Source organism: Dryas octopetala, chromosome 6, assembly GCF_963921425.1.
Source record: "Dryas octopetala chromosome 6, drDryOcto1.1, whole genome shotgun sequence".
NCBI lineage: Eukaryota > Viridiplantae > Streptophyta > Magnoliopsida > Rosales > Rosaceae > Dryas > Dryas octopetala.
In genome coordinates this window covers 4,311,479-4,327,863 of record NC_141371.1, presented here as the reverse complement: position 1 = coordinate 4,327,863, position 16,385 = coordinate 4,311,479, and the positions used below count along the sequence as shown (strand labels likewise).

Genomic DNA, 16,385 nt, shown 5'->3' with positions numbered 1-16,385 from the left:
ATTAATTTAATTTATATTGGGGCAGATTAAATTAATTTTATGGAATTATTGAAAGAGAAATGAAGGATAGAGGGCCAAGCAGGCAAGCATGAATAATGTCAGCTGGTACAATGAAAGGGATGAATCAGATTAGGTGTCAACATCATTTAAGAATTTATAATTTTCTAAAATAATGTTAACCGACTAATCTGATATACGTCAGATAATTTGTGGATTAAACTGCAATAAAATTTAGTTTGTGTTCTGCAATTAAGCTTATTGTTAAACTTTTTTCTGGTTATGTAATTTTGGACTGTCTATATTTTAAACAGTTAAAACAACAATCTAACAATGTATTATAGCTCTCACGCAATTTTCAAAACACAGATGTAAAGATCAAAATAGCATTATGGATTACACTTTAATTGTTGAAATTGTTTCCTTAAGAATGAGGAAAAATGTAGTATATTTTAACACAGATGTATAGCAGTATGCCAGTATCAAGTTGCAAAGATTAAGCCGAATTCCACATATCAAGAAGCGAGGGAGTTGTGTTTACACCTTTGTGCTAGCAGAGAGAGAAGGCAGAGAGTTGAAAAAATTTTATGAACATCCTCAGTATCATTTCTTTGGTTTACCATCTTGTTGCTCTACAGATCACTTTCATCTTCATGGTTCCATGAGTGTGGAGATGGTTAAGTGAGCAGCGGCCACAAGAGATTCCTCTGTCTCCTCACTTTCCTCACAACCATCCTTGTGTGTTGCCTTAGGACCCCATTCATAGCCTTTAGATAGTTGCTTGAGTCATGGTCGCTTTGGATTGTACCTTCTGAACCATAAGCTGTAGGGTCACTTATGGTTTCTAGCGGATGTGGAGAATTCAAGAAAGCCCTAAAGACACCTGAAGAGAACCCACATTGGGTCTTGTCCAAAGCATAGAGGGCACTTCCTAGAGGGAGTAGAGGGTGTGGAGGTGATGACTTCTCATCAGGTTGGAGAATGAATAGTTCACCCATAGGAGAGTACAATATCTTCTGCATAAACACAGAAATTAGATGAGTTCCAAGCCACATAATTAACCCCATAAATCTCAGGAGGTTTTATGAATTATCATAGTGAAGTCGGTGATACTTACATTTTTCTTAGAAGACAAGGGTGTGACAGAAATGAACCATTTAAGCGCTTGAGGACTGTAGCCACATGGTTAGGGTAGTTGCAGGAAATGGCTCTAGGTACAACATCTCTATGCATCATCACTGAATGGATGTGATCACTCTCATCCAACCCCAGTTGGTCCAGTATTTTGTGGCCTCCGCAGAACACAAATGCTGAGCCAAATGTGACAACTGGGAGAAGAGTAGAGGGTTGACAAGCTTCCTAGTCAGTAGCATCAAGTGGACTAAAAGAGAAAGGTTTCCTCCTAGACAATGGCCAGTAAATTGAAGCTTCGCCTGCTCTCCATTCCTTTTCAAGTGGTCCATTATTTCTGGCATGAGTTGCTCGTACATTCCCTTTGCTGCTTCATAGACTCCCCTGTGAACAAGTACATCTGTCTCCTGTACAAGGATATTACCTAAGCTTGTCAATGGTTTCTCATTTTATTTCCTTTCTAGACATTGGGGGGTTCTGCATTTAACATGTATATATGCTTAGTTGCTTACCTCAAATTTGGTGGGTTCGAATAAGAGGTATGCCTGCCATGATGCAAGGGAGTCCAGGCCCTGCAAGTCAAGAACAATTTGCATGTCATGCATTTACCAATCTGTTGCATACTACACTTGGACAACTTCTCTTTGTTTGTAAATCAGAAAGATCATTATGCCATGTGAACTCTGCTACATAATCTAATGTCATTGCCATTGGAGAGTTATTGCCAAGTAAAAGTAGAGAAATTAACGACTTTTCAGATGCATATTCTGGTGGGATAAAGGGATATAAACAAAATTACCTGAATCACAAAACAACGAGTATACGTAGTGGAGTCATCACAAATAAACCATTCACAAGGTGAGGAGTACTGGTGTGACTGAAGGTCCTTTCTCGTCTCTTTCTTATCCCTTTTCCCTGCTGCTGCAACCACTACTGTCATTGTTGATGTTGCCATGGAAACAGCTGCCTCTACTTTCTTTTCTAATGAAGATGTTACAAATTGTAGGGCATAGTATCTTTCCAAATCCTTGGCCTGCACATTAATTAGTAGTATGAATTTACATCTTATTCTCATGCTTGACATACCAAACTTTTGTGTGGCTACAAATTTTGATTGTAAATCATGTTATTTACTATATGCTTAACAAAAACATACCTTTTATCTGTGGTATCACATAAGCCATGTTGCACAAGAAGGCTAGCTGAGAAAATCGCTTGGTATCAGACCATGACACTCTAACCAAAAATCTTGAGAAAAATTCACCATCATATGATCTGCATCTTATTTCTCAGTCATCTTTTTCTGAATTATAATCCTCTGCACAACCACCCTCCTCTCCACCACATTCACTCTCGTCACAAATGTTGTTTTTATTCACAACCTCTTTTTGTTGCATAATATCCCTCCAGTTACTTCTGATTTCCACTAGCCGGCCTCTCCACCCAATTGGTTCTCTTTATCTCATCCCCTTGATCACTAGTACTCTCCCCAGAGTTCGCCACCATATTCATGGTCTTCTCCACTCTGTTCATAGGCTTACTGGTGTCTGGGTCAAACAAAGATGATGGAAGCAAATTTGGGATAATCGAACTCGAAAGTTGAAATGGGGAAATTCCCATGAAACGGCTGTTCTTTAGTTTTCGTTGTGTTGATGTGGCATGGATACGAATGATGCTATAATCTGAATAAGACCATGGTATACTAGCAATATTGCAAAGGTGCATTTTGAAGATGTCTTTTCTGCTTGAGGAAGCCAGAGAGGAAGGAATACTTAATGAAGTGCATGCCATGTTGGTCTTTGCCATTGTTGATAAGTACTCCATTAATTGAACAATGCTAGAGAAGTTCCTGGTAGTGAAGGTTCATTTTGTCCCAATGGGGATGACTTAAGGGATTATATATGGTGTACTTGGAATAAAAAAAGGTTTCATGTTAATTTCAATGGTTTACCTTGGCTAACCCGACAAGAATCTCACCAATCTTTAAATTCTCCGTCTTCACTCTTCACAACCTTTACTAACAGTCTTTATAGTATTCTCAAGCTTGTTGTGTGAAGCTCTCTTATTATGTCACATTCACATATAACAGGTATATCGTGCGAGGGCCAGCCTTGGCATAGTTTTGTCTAATTGTTTGTGGAAGTTCCCTTTTCAAATTTCAAGTAGCAAGAACGAAATGTACGTAGATTAAAATGATAACATATGCATATACTTTATATGGAGAGAGAGACCCATCAGGGTAAAAGGATTATTATCAGAAAACCAAGCAAAATCCAGGGCATCAGCCGAGTGAGAGACAACGAGTTGTTGACTCTTTGTTTTTCAGGATCATAGCGAATTATTGAAGCACAAACCTACATATATTGATAATTTTCACAAAATAACAGTACAGTGGTGCTTAGATTGACTTAGACATTTTGTAATTAGAGACCTCTATCTACAATTAGATTGGAGGCTTCAAATTTTGGACATTGTGTAATCCATTGCGTCCACCAGAAAATCTGCAACCAAAAGACACAACACAATTGGTACGAGAAATTTTTGGACTGACTAGTCACTCACTAGCATGCTTTGATTGTTAAGATGAGAGACAAAAAGCTGTACCTGCATCTTCCTTAGTGAAGCACAGGGGAGGTGTGATTCTGAAAACATTTCCATAGAAGCCACCTTTTCCGATCAATACACCCAAATCTAATAGTAAAGGAAAAACAAAGACAATATGAGTTATTAGATCATGTAACACTAAAGCATAGATGGGGGCTAAGAGATCAACACAAACCTTTCATCTTGTCCATTACATGTACAGTTTCAGCCTTGGCAGGTGTTTTCAGCTCACGATCAGTGACAAGTTCAACTCCAAGCATTAACCCTTTTCCCCTCACGTCCCCAATAACTACATAAGCAACCATCACCAGAAGTTTATAATGCATACTGAGACAAGAGACTGCTTAATGCACAAACTAAAAATGGAGTAAGAGTAAGAGAGTTTACGTTCATATTTATCCTTAAGGGCATTGAGTCTTTCTTTTAGATATGATCCCACAACAAACGCATTCTCCTGAAGTTTTTCTTTCTCAATCACTTTTAGAACAGCAAGTCCTGCAGCTGTACATACCGGATTCCCACCAAAGGTGTTGAAGTAATTACGGCGAGTCAGGACCTCTGCAACCTCAGGAGTGGTTACCACAGCCCCAAGGGGAATGCCATTTCCAATACCCTGTAGATGCCAGAGAAGAAACAAGTCAGACATTGCTTGGATTGGAACTTAATGGATGGTTGATGCATAAATAAAGAAAAGAATGAAGTGAAGGTTGGTCTTTAGTTAACCTTAGCCATTGTCACTATGTCAGGCACAACACCATGGCCCTCAAAGCCCCAGAAGTGGCACCCAGTGCGAGCAAAACCAGACTGGACCTCATCAGCAATGAAAAGGCCTCCAGCTTTCTTTACACTGTCATAAACGGCTGGCAAGTAACCTGGGGCCAATTCTACAATTCCGCCTACTCCCTGTTACATATGTGAGAAAGATGGCAACTCACTGTTACATATAGTATCAACTATTAAGTGATGAAATGGTTGGTAATAGTTTGATTATGAGGCAGATGACGTACCTGTATGGCTTCACATATGAAACCAGCAACATGGCCAGAAGTTCCAAAGTCAATGAGATCTTGGACATCTTTGGCATACTTCTCTCCATCAGAACCAAAAACCCCTCTGTATGGGTCTGGATTTATGGCATGATGAACTCCACTCTGTTGATCCAATCAATATAATTGAGTGTTAGCCAACTGTGCATAACCTTAAAGCAATTTGGTTTTACATAGCTACTACACCCTCCAAAAAAATCCAAAAACAAGATACAGTAAGCCCTCTAATAATTCATATTCTGATAAGGTGATTATAAGGGCCGGTTTGGCACTACTTTTAGAATTGTTAAAAGCGCTTTTAAATTAGTAGAAGTATTTTTGATAGCGTTTGAAAAAAATAAATGAATGTACTTTTGGGATATAAAAGCGCTTTTAAGGGTTTTTTTGAAAAGCACCTGTCAAGTATTTTCTTCCGGAAACACTTCCAAGTGCTTTTGCATGAACCACTTATAATTTTTGTAAAAATATATTTATGCTTCTTAGCATGTATTAGACAATTAGCTCTATATACAATTCTCTCTACTATGTCTTAAGATTCTCATTTAACGGTTCATAATCAGAACTTCATATAATTAAGGATTTTATAAAAGATGAGCCAGAAGAAGTATCTATAGGTATTTAACTTGAAGTCTTAATTAAAAAAGCATCTCATGTCTTTGTTGGAGAAGCAAAAGATTTTAAGAATGCATAACAACCTTGTGTGTCTCCTTCTCTCACTTAAACTAGTGTCCCAATTCTTTATTAAGGCTGAAACAGTCTAACAAACTATTGAACTTTGGTTTCACAGCCTAACTTTCTCTTTAGGCATTTTAATAATTTATTTTGGTGTCATCATAAAACCCAATAATAGAGTCTTATTAACTTTATGTAAAATTAAATAAATAATAGTGTAGGACAAATTATTATTAAATAACAAATATAATAATTATGGAGTATAAGTCTTGAAATGAAGTTTATTCCTTGAAAACTCATCAAATGTAAGAAATGTGAAAAATGATTTGCTTATGGCCATGTGTTTATTGGTGCATGAATTAATATAGTCATCTTACTTTTCCACATAGAAGAGGAAGTTCAGTCTTTCCTCACTTAAAAAGTAGAGAAATCGACTCCAAAAGGACCCATGCCGGCATGCCTCATCCAAAAGCAAAACATTGAAATGTATTATTATAAGCATTGATTTGGACATGTTTATCGTTTAGCAATATTAATATAGTGGTGGTTCAATTTCAGCATCATAGGGGGGTATTTGGTTCATTTAATGTGAATGTCCAATTGGGCTGACATGGTTCGGTGGTGTTGATATCTTATTGTGGGGCTACCTCCACCAAATCGTGAATGACAACATACTGTGAATCTGTGAATCTGTGAATCTGTGATATTATTAGCCTGTTCGCCATTACCATTTTGATAACCTCACGTGCTTTGCAAGAAGTGGACGTATAGTAAGTTAGTAACATATAAAAATATGTATGGTAATAATAATCATGAGTTCACGACTCATGAGTAATGCCGGTCCAATAATCTCTATTTATAAATACGGTAATTAAAAGAAATTATTCCCTTTTAGTTCATGAAAATTATGAAATAAGTAGTTTAAAGTAAAAAAAAAAAAAAGAATTAAGAATATACCTGGATGACATTAAATTTCCAGTTGGCCATGGCAGTGGCCCCCATAGTCCCAGCAGCGTTGCCATGGTATGCGTTCCTCAACGAGATTATGTCATGGCACCCCGTGTACAACCGAGCGATCAGCATCGCCAACTCGTTCGCTTCCGTCCCCGAATTCGTAAAAAACACCACCTTCAATTTTATGCAATTTATCATCAATTCACATACAATGATGGACTCATGGGTGTGATTGTGACCCTTGGGGCCATAACAACAAAACTTAACATCAGTACGTCTCTTTACAGTGACAAACTTGCTATTAATTAATCACAAAAATTGTGGACCGTCCGATGAAGAGGATCGAGAAATGAAGTAATTAGGGACCTTGAGATTGGCGGGCAACTTGGAAGCGAGGGCCTTGGCGAAATCGGCGATTTGGTGGTTGAGGTAGAGGATGGTGGAGTGTTGTATGCGCTTCATTTGGTTCACTATGGCCGCCACCACATCGGGGTGGCAGTGCCCGCAGCTCACCGTAGCAATCCCTCCGAAACCGTCCAAATACCTCCGCCCATTCTCGTCGAACAAGTACTGCCTCTTCCCGTCTACGATGTTCAGCTGCCAAACACAATCACAATATTCTTAATTATGACGCAATCAATCTTATTAATTTCAATGAAAAATAACGGAAATTAATGATCGGGTGCTCACGGGTTTATTGTAGAAGTAGAACATGGAGGGGCTCAGGTACTCTTTGCGCTGGGCCAGGATCTCGTCGCCGGTGGGACCGGTGTAGGGCGGAGGGGTGTAATCGAAGGGGGGCATTTTGGGAATTGCGACGCCATTGTCAGGAAGAAGGGATTCTCTTTGGGCTACCTCAGAGAAGCAGCGATGATGCCAATATCGCAGAGATTTTTCTCTTCCCGATATTACCCTTCTCCCAATAAATCCCTGCATTTTTTGTTTTCTCTTCGCTGCTCCTCTCTCTCTCTCGGTTTCTGAATATCCCGAAAATGCAGGAGTTTTTGTTTGTTTTAGTTTTTGATGATGAGAGAGAAGAGAAAGAGAGAGAGTAGTGGAGGTGGAGCTATTAGAGGCGAAGACGGAGAGGGTTTATATAGATATTTTGGTTACATGAGCACGTTAAAAATTACACCTACGCACACGGACGTAATTAAGGTGGTAAAAAAGAAAATTGAAAAATAACAAATTTCCATTTCAGCACGAAACCAGCCTTGTCTGCATTTGTATTCGTATTTGTGAATGGTGGGATGAATCTGCCCGCTGTAATGTAACACATTCCAATTATGATTCATTTTCCTTTTTTAAAATGGAAGATGTATACCAATAATTTTTTTCCAAAATTTGGAATTTGCTTTCCTTTTTTATTCAGAGTAATGAATGTCCTATCAACTATATACAAATATCAAATTGTCAATCAATTAAAAGTTTGTCGATATAACATGTAAGATGATTATAACAAATTATTTTCTTTTTTGGTTTAATTCGCATGTATTAGATTCATAATCCTCGCATGAACTTTGGATAACTACATAATTCATACTATATGGGTATGATTTATTATCATTACTATTATGATGATTATTATTATTAGTTTTACACTTTTACTTTTACTTTTACATGAGTAATGATCTAGTGAGAAATTTTTTTATAATTTTGCGTAAAGTAAGTATATATAAGCATGAGAATGGTGAGAGTTATTGGTTTATAAAACGTATGTTTTATTTAATTGAAATCTTACAATCCAATAACTCACCATCTTCATACTTATCATACTTATGTATGTTTACATCGAGTTTTTTGTCAAATTAAGCACGGGGCATGATTTGACCAAAAAGGAATGAAAATGGTACTAATCGGGTGACGAGGTGCGCATATTCACATCATGTTTGGCTTTTCAAGGTCCACCGACTGTCAATTTTCTCTCTGACATATTTCTCAATCCATTAGTCTCTATGTTGAGTTTTTTAAAGCCAAAACTAAAATTCACAATCAAGATAAATTTCTTCTAAAAGCATATTTCAATTATTCCAATTGGCACATGTATTTGTTCGTTTATGTATCTTCCTTAAGTTAATATGGGTTGATGGCTTTTCAAATTATAATATTTAAACTCAAATTCAGTCAATGACTCAGTTTTCTCTTTGTTAGAGGTTAAATTTATAATTAACTTCCTATAAATTTTAACTCAAGTCATATTAGAAGGGACGGGTAAAAAATTGGGTTCTAAATTGGAGTCTTGATGTAAATCTTTAATGCTAAACCAAAATATGAGAATACCTCAAAAAATGAGCATGAACTAAGGAGACAAATGAACTAGGATGTCAAAGGACAGCGCAACTCACAAGCCCTGGAAACGCATTTGAGACGCACTTGCACGAAAAGCATGCGAAGTAGTGAAGGCAGATGTGAAGCTAAACACATTAAAGAGCAGTTAAGGAAACGCATGCGTGCAATAAGCACCATTTCCGTAAATTGGTAAAATGGTAGGGTAAAGGAAAGCTAGGCATCACCATTTACGTAATACTATAAACCAATTGAGAGAGACATTTTGTAATTAATAAACAATAAAACAAGCGAGCGTGACAGTCATATTCAGATATACGTGTTCCACTTCCAAGGACTCTGGTGTAGTGGTGTAGGTTGCAAACTTGCATTTGCTTCGAATTTTTAGGCCTTAAGCCAACGAATCTTATGTATATTGTTGTAAACACCCATTATAGTCCTTTTGTTTCAATGACACATTGGCACCCCTCAAGTCACCCCTTATGAAAACCATATGTGGGTTCTTTAGTCTGTATTTTGATCTTAATCTTGTCTTTGTGTTTAATACGTACTACGTTATTTTAGACTTTTACTTAATATAAATCATAAATATTAAATTCTAAACTCAAAACGCTTAGTCTTTAAACTTCAAAACCACAGTGTTTTGGATAAAAGTACAAAATAACCAACAACAAAAAATCAATCAAGGATCCTATTTCGTCCACTATATGATGGGTTTGTTGAGCTCGACCCGGACATGCGAGACTCCACCATTTACATTATGGTTGTTCCAAAAGGTTACTTAGCCAATAATTGAAGCCTGACCAGGATTAATACTAAATCAACCAAAATGAACTTGGTCGAAAATTTGGGCCCAATGCGAGCTGAGGATATTACGCAATGCATATCTTGGAGAATCACTAACAAGGTGGGGGGAGTATGCAAATTTGGCCTTACGGGTGCAACAAAAACTTCAACTTTTGCTGGAATAGATATTAGCCATGAACTGCCTCCACAACTATAAACAATTCAATAGATTAATAAAGCAACTTTGAAGTTGTGGCCATGGTGCAGTGTGAGCAGGGCAATAATGCGCTTAAACTATATAAACCTTCAATTAGATAATCATAAACAGAATGACCCCAAGTACAAAACGAAACTGTGCAACACAAAAGTCATTGTTGCAACAAAAATTGGATTTCGACATCCGAGTTAATCAGATGCCACCATTGCGTGTTTTCTGCGTAGGATTTCCACATCTATATCATCGGGGCCTGGTTATTTTATAGCAAGTCTCGGCAAAGCAAAAGACCTTCATAGACATCCCATTTAGAAGACAACCTTTCCCGAAAAACAATTAATAGAAAAGAACAAGACGAACGTTTTCATCTCACTTCAAATAACAACTCACAGTTTGACAACATAACATACTAAACTATCTATAAGATAACATCAAGGAAAAATACATATCAATGTTATATGATAAGCCCAATCCATTCATGCCAAATCAGAAATGCAAGCCAATGACAATAAATGATCTAGTCAGCAGATTGAACGTACTGGATTATTGCAATAGCATAATTGATGCTCAAGTAAATCGACATAGGAGAACAAGGGACCTACGTCAGATCAAATTCCATATTGTTTTTAGGCACGTATCTTATCTTGACAACTCCAACTAGATTCCTTACAGATCAAATTCATTTTTTTATTTTGCAAGTCCCATGGATTATTCAGGTTTCTGACATGTTCAAGAATATAAAAAGCAAAGAGATAATCATATTATCCAACAGGACAATGCATCCAAGTATCACTGAACTCATTACTTAAGCTGCTATTAAGCTAATTGGAACTTAACCACATCATGTTTGATTGGAATATGAAGCTTACAACTGAACCAATCAAACAGGTGCACCGCCAAAAGAACCTTCTAGGGACAACACATTAAGCATAATATACAAATGGGGAACTATATAATAACATGCCTCATAAGAAGTTAGGAAGCAGACCATCAACATTTTAGACAAAAGAATAATTGGAGCCTATAATTAGATACCAATGAATGAAAATGAAACAAGTTACAATCATAGCTTAACTCTCAAAGAAGCTCTTGACACCAAACAAATTCAAATAAAACTATAGCAGCAATAATTTGACATGAGTGAAATGAATTATATTCAAGTTGCAGGCACAGCGTAAATCTAAAAGTCGACAACTGGTATTAGTATTTCAGTATAAATGTGGCTTGTAAAACGTTTATTTTATAGAGAGCCTGCGGAGGCCATCAACTGCTAGAAATATTATATTCATATTACTCCAACCACTGGATTGTGATGTTAAGATAATGAAAATTAAACAATGTATAGAAGTAGAAAAGATGCCAGACCTGTGGCTACAAATGAAGGGTGGCTCTAATTCTAATACTGTCTGAATGTAAGATTAAGACGGCCAGGACGAAGCTTAGTTTCTTCCAGCAAATCATATGGAGCTGTGTCTGGTATGATGGATGACACACCATGAAAGATATGTCTAGATCGACCGCCAAATATCAACACATCTCCGGATTCCAAAACAACACTCTCTGCCTTTTCAATATCTCTCTGATCCCCATAGAGGAAATCTGCTGAATCGCCTATAGAAATGGAGACGACAGGTAATCCTTGTTGCAGAGACTTTCTACTTTCATCACGATCCTGAAAATCCCAACTTCGTTTCAGCACCAAAAAATTCTCAATATAATTATTTCTTTTAAGAACAATTTGGAGTCTTGGAAAGCAACACGGACATATGAATACAATTAACTGAAATAAACTGCATTGAAGCAAACCTAACATACATATAAATAGGAGTAAGTACTCTCTATCACAACAGCTACAAAAAATGGGCCTACTTGACTACTTCTATGTTACAATTTTGATGAGTGTAAACCAAATGTATGAAAATGCTCATTTTCATCAATTTTTAGACCCCGTAATATACAAATAAATATGGTTGTCTAGGAAGTGTATTTCAGTAAATACCTGGTGAAGACCTAGCCTCCCACTGGTTGTATAAAAGTTCGCAATGCATATGTTGGGAGACATTGAAGGGAGTACTTCTTCTGGTCTGCTAACTCTGAGTTCCTCTCTAATCTGGGCATGTGCCTCTTGTATTGCTCTTTTGACCAACAAACTAAATTCAGGAGGAATGCCAGGAGGCCGAGTACCATCTTGTGATTGTCCATCATATTTCTTTGTCTCAGGATCCCAATTCAGGCCAAGGCACATCATCTGCAGATGAAGTTTTGCTCCACCTTGGAACCCTGGCTGATAAAACCCCCCAGGGCCCTTACCAAGCTCCCGACATTGTTTTACTATTTCAACCTACAAATTTAGATGTTACCAAGGTATTACTAATTAACGAGTTTCAGGTAAAAAAAATTGGTATAACATAATAAAATTAACAAAGAATTGCAAATGCACATCATGTCTGCAAAAACTTGATGATCTACTAGACTACATGTATGAAAGAACACAAACCTGTTCACTGAGGGTGACATAATTTTTCAATAAAACCATCCCTGGCCTCAATACTGTTGGAGTTGTGAATTCTGCAGTGCCCTCTGCTTCATTCTCGAATTCTATCTCTCTTGCATGCAAAGAGGCTTCATGTGCAAAACTTCTGCTCCCAGACAAGCATATATCAAACGGTTCATTATAATCCAAACCCTTAGACCAATCTGAATTCTTAGCAGCAGCCGCAGATTTGAAATTTCTTGGGGCAGAATAAGACTTTTCTGCCCAACCATGCTTGAGTTTCTTCCCAAAATGGGTAGGCAAAGATAGCTTCTCCATCTGACATTTCTCCATCCGGCTTTGAAAATTCAAGCTCTCAAGTTGAGATGCCCCAGTATTCTTAGAACTTGAACTGCTGCCAGCATCCTCCACATTTACCGTTGATGTCAAATCAATTTTAGTTTTCCTTTTATTGAAATGAGCATCAGCACTGAGTGAGGAACATTGCCTCTTATGATCAGCAGGACCTGATGGAGACCTAGGAACAAGTTGCTTTGATCTACTACCAGATACAATTGGAGTAAAATGGTGACATAATATTGGAATGCTTCCAACCCATATCTTCTGACAGTTTTCGTTTCTGTTATCCGAAATATTACAACAATGCCCACAGCTTAAAACCTGTTAAATTAGTTTACAGAATAAGAAACACAACTTCATTTTAGGATGATGATCATATCAAACTAAGTATTATTAACCTTGTTCAAGATTATGAATTTAAAAAACCCACCACATGAAATTTGAAAAACACTAGTACCCTTTTGTTCTTGCTTCTTATAGTATCAAACATCTTTCTTTCCTTCATTTTTTTCAAAGAAAAAACAGATAAATAAAAATAGACATAAAGTAAAAAAGAAAAACTCACGGAGTCGTCGTCACTAGGAATTACGGAAATGCCACTGGGGGTGGCGGGTGAAGCAGGCGGTTTGGAACTGGTAGTGAGCCCATCGTTGCTGGAATTCATCTTTTGAATTCGCAGTGGATAAACTTGGCGGGGAAGGAACAGCTCCGAGAATGAACGACGGAGAAGCGCCGAGGAAAGAAGGGTCGTACGGTACTGCAAGAGATACATATTCCGATATTCATATTCGACAACCCATTAGAGCTTTAAAGCTACGAAACTTGATCGACACCGTGTGGATTCAAATTCAATGCTCCTTTGCCCTTTGGCGGTTGCTCAGCTTCAGCTCTAGCCGTACTGCCGATTCATATGATTCTTCAGTTTTGCTGCGGGTTTGCTCCAAGTCAAAGAAGCCCAAACAGGTCCAGTTCGTTGAGCCCATTGGGCCACAAATCAGGCGTGTCCGGAAAATGGTCTCAGCCCAACAAGTGCCCCAACTATGTAGCGGGAAAATTTTGTCCACCTCGGCAGCCCCACACGTCATTCAAGCGCCAGAGCAATGTCAGCACTAAAAAGCGTTGACACGTGGATCTCAACTTGCTTGTACACGTGGCGGCACGCTACACGGTTTTCATGATGCCACTCAAAATGAAAAAAGTGTGTGCCCTGCTTGCTGCCCACTACACAGAAAGGCACTCGATTAGCACCCAACCCATGTTAGATGGGCCGGGCCCCACATCAAAATCACTAGCTGGCCTCTAAAATTGTAGAGAAATTTTTTTGCATACCACAATTGTATACATTCAAAGTGGTCACTAGTTAATAGTGACAAAATAAAATTGTATACAATAGTTGCTTTATGAAATTGAAGGAATTGAATCATTAACTTATTCTAATCTTAACGTTATTTTTTATTTTCTTTCATTAACTAAACTAACTGTAAAGCTGCAGTTCGTGTCATATGCAATTATCACAATTTTTTCTTTTTTAATTTGAGAGAGTGAATTTAAAGCATTTTCAATATTATGGAGGGAAATATTAATTACTATCAAATTTAAATTTTTTCTTTTTGTGAGATATCAAATTTTAAATTTTAAACACTCAAAAGTATGACTGATTCGTATTCTATTCATCAATAACCTGCCAAGTTTGTATACGAAAATTTAAGAAAATTTTTGGTAAGTGCAGCCTTGCACTTTACCAAAGCAACCTCACGTGGGGCAGGCTGTACAGAACAACCATTTGGTCCTTCACTTTTGAAGGCCTCAACAAGAATATTCACAACCCATTCCAATTTCCAGCGTGCCATGACTCATGAGTAACCCCACCCCCACTACATTCCTCACATTCTGTATACATTTACAAAGCAAATGAAAGCTTCTACGCTTTTCGCAAAGTTCCACACTTCATGCCTACCTTTTCATCAATTCTTGTCAGAAAACCTTAATGCTTGTTTGGCAAACCCACCTGCCAAGCACACCAAACAATTCTCACTCATGCAGCTCTATACCCTCCATTTCTTCATTTTTCTCATTCTTTTGTCCAGTTATGGCTATTCAAAATCAGATATTCATGTTGGGTACCAGCTGACATTGGCAGTGCCTGTTGAATACACTGTGGGATTTATTGGGAGAGCTTTTCTGATGGAAACCAATAGAATAGAACCCAATTTTAAAGTTGCATTGAGTGTTGAAGCTGTGAATGGGAAGTACTCGTGCTCCTTGCAAGTCTTTCTTGGAGATGTGAAGGTGTGGAATTCAGGCCATTACTTGCGGTTTTACACTACAGATATATGCGTGCTTGAACTCACCCAAGGTGGAGATTTGAGGTTGAAGGGTCCAAATGACAGAGTGGGATGGCGAACCGGGACTTCTGGACAAGGTGTGGAGGTAAAACTAAGCTAAATAGCAAAAATGAAGAATACCCAGATAAAAAAAATGTTATTTTTGTTTATATATGTGATCAAAATTGAATATTTTTGGACACATTGTTGCAGAGATTACAGATTTTGAGGACAGGCAATCTGGTTCTAGTTGATGTGTTGGGCAATATCAAATGGCAGAGTTTTAATTTTCCTACTGATGTAATGCTTTGGGGTCAGAGACTCAGTGTGGCCTCTCGGTTGACTTCTTTTCCATTCAATTCCAGTTCATACTATTCACTGGAAATTGAGCGCAGCAGGATTGCTCTCTACTTGAACTCTGGTAAGTGGAACTATTCGTATTGGGAATTTAAGCCTTCCAAGAACAGAAACATAGCTTTTATTGAATTGGGTCCCAAAGGGTTGGAATTGTTCAGTGATAAACAAAAGAAAATTGCGCAGATTAGTCCATCTGGTGAAACAATATTTCAGCCCCTGCGGTTTTTGGCATTGGGGAACAAAACAGGGAATTTGAGGCTCTACTTTTTCTCACCCAGCATGAACAAATTTGATGCTTCTTTTCAAGCACTCAACACCACTTGTGATCTTCCACTGGCTTGTAAACCTTATGGTATTTGCACCTTTTCCAGTGCTTGTTCTTGCATTCAACTTTTGATAAAAGAAAATGAGACCACTACTACTGGTACTTCTGACTGCAGCACTCAAGGAATTTCAGGTGGGTTTTGTGGGAGAGGCAAGGCAGAGATGCTTGGATTAGAGGGTGTGAATAGTGTGCTAAGGGATGCTCCTAAAGTAGTTAATGTAAGCAAAGAAGCATGTGCTAATTTGTGCTTGGAGGACTGTAAGTGTGCATCTGCATTATATACCTCTGAAAAAGAAGGCATTGAAGTACAAGAATGCTTTCTTTATGGAATAGTGATTGGTGTGAAACAGGTTGAAAGGGGAAGTGGGATGAGTTACATGGTTAAAATTCCAAAGGGAACTCATAGGGGTCATGGGAAGTCCAATTTGAAAAAATGGGTGTTGATCCTGATTGGAGTGGTTGATGGGTTGATTATTCTTCTTGTTTTTGGAGGGCTTGGCTACTACTTGATAAAGAAAAGAAGAAAACATGCACTGCCTAATGGCCATAACAATTGACATGCATTTGGTACAAGGTTTTCTTTGTTAGTCAGAGCCTCAGAACTCAAGGCCATGATACAAATTTTCTTTTTTTCTTTTTCTTTTTGAATTCAATTTTATAAAGGAGAACACAATTTTGGTTGTTTTTGTTCATACATAACAATACAACAGCTGAAACCTTTGAATATACAGAAACAAAATTTCAAAAGAACTCGGATGCGCACATGTCCTCAGTCTAGTTCATACTTGTGAATGACCCTTCTGGCACAACTTACATCACAAACTCAACAAGCTTAACACAAAGAACAATTTTGCTA

At 37.8% G+C, this 16,385-nt stretch overlaps 3 protein-coding genes and 1 pseudogene across 4 annotated transcripts; 1 reads left to right on the top strand and 3 right to left on the bottom strand.

The window, feature by feature from the left end:
• Positions 1 to 629: 629 nt before the first annotated feature.
• LOC147281343 (phospholipase A1 PLIP1, chloroplastic-like) lies at positions 630 to 2,919 on the bottom strand (annotated as a pseudogene).
• A 547-nt stretch (positions 2,920 to 3,466) lies between these two features.
• On the bottom strand, positions 3,467 to 7,447 carry AGT3 (alanine:glyoxylate aminotransferase 3). Its single transcript, XM_086246989.1, has 9 exons — positions 7,095 to 7,447; positions 6,771 to 7,001; positions 6,408 to 6,578; positions 4,740 to 4,883; positions 4,456 to 4,635; positions 4,120 to 4,345; positions 3,908 to 4,021; positions 3,733 to 3,819; positions 3,467 to 3,629 (listed from the first exon to the last, which is right to left on the bottom strand). Exons 1-9 carry the CDS (start codon positions 7,338 to 7,340, stop codon positions 3,586 to 3,588), a joined length of 1,443 nt encoding a protein of 480 aa, XP_086103115.1. The 5' UTR covers positions 7,341 to 7,447; the 3' UTR covers positions 3,467 to 3,585.
• Positions 7,448 to 10,915: 3,468 nt separating this feature from the next.
• LOC147281341 (DNA N(6)-methyladenine demethylase ALKBH1D-like) lies at positions 10,916 to 13,404 on the bottom strand. 2 transcript variants are annotated; one of them, XM_086248734.1, is made up of 5 exons: positions 13,089 to 13,404; positions 12,188 to 12,844; positions 11,690 to 12,031; positions 11,056 to 11,362; positions 10,926 to 10,957 (listed from the first exon to the last, which is right to left on the bottom strand). In XM_086248734.1, exons 1-4 carry the CDS (start codon positions 13,293 to 13,295, stop codon positions 11,087 to 11,089), a joined length of 1,482 nt encoding a protein of 493 aa, XP_086104860.1. In that variant the 5' UTR covers positions 13,296 to 13,404; the 3' UTR covers positions 10,926 to 10,957; positions 11,056 to 11,086. The 2 variants fall into 2 exon arrangements, with proteins under 2 accessions (XP_086104859.1, XP_086104860.1); XM_086248733.1 differs by having other exon boundaries at positions 10,916 to 11,362.
• A 1,156-nt stretch (positions 13,405 to 14,560) lies between these two features.
• Positions 14,561 to 16,142, top strand: LOC147281340 (D-mannose binding lectin protein with Apple-like carbohydrate-binding domain-containing protein). The gene is made up of 2 exons (XM_086249159.1): positions 14,561 to 14,953; positions 15,061 to 16,142. The coding sequence occupies exons 1-2, from the start codon at positions 14,561 to 14,563 to the stop codon at positions 16,084 to 16,086; spliced, it is 1,419 nt and encodes a 472-aa protein (XP_086105285.1). The 3' UTR covers positions 16,087 to 16,142.
• Positions 16,143 to 16,385: the final 243 nt, after the last annotated feature.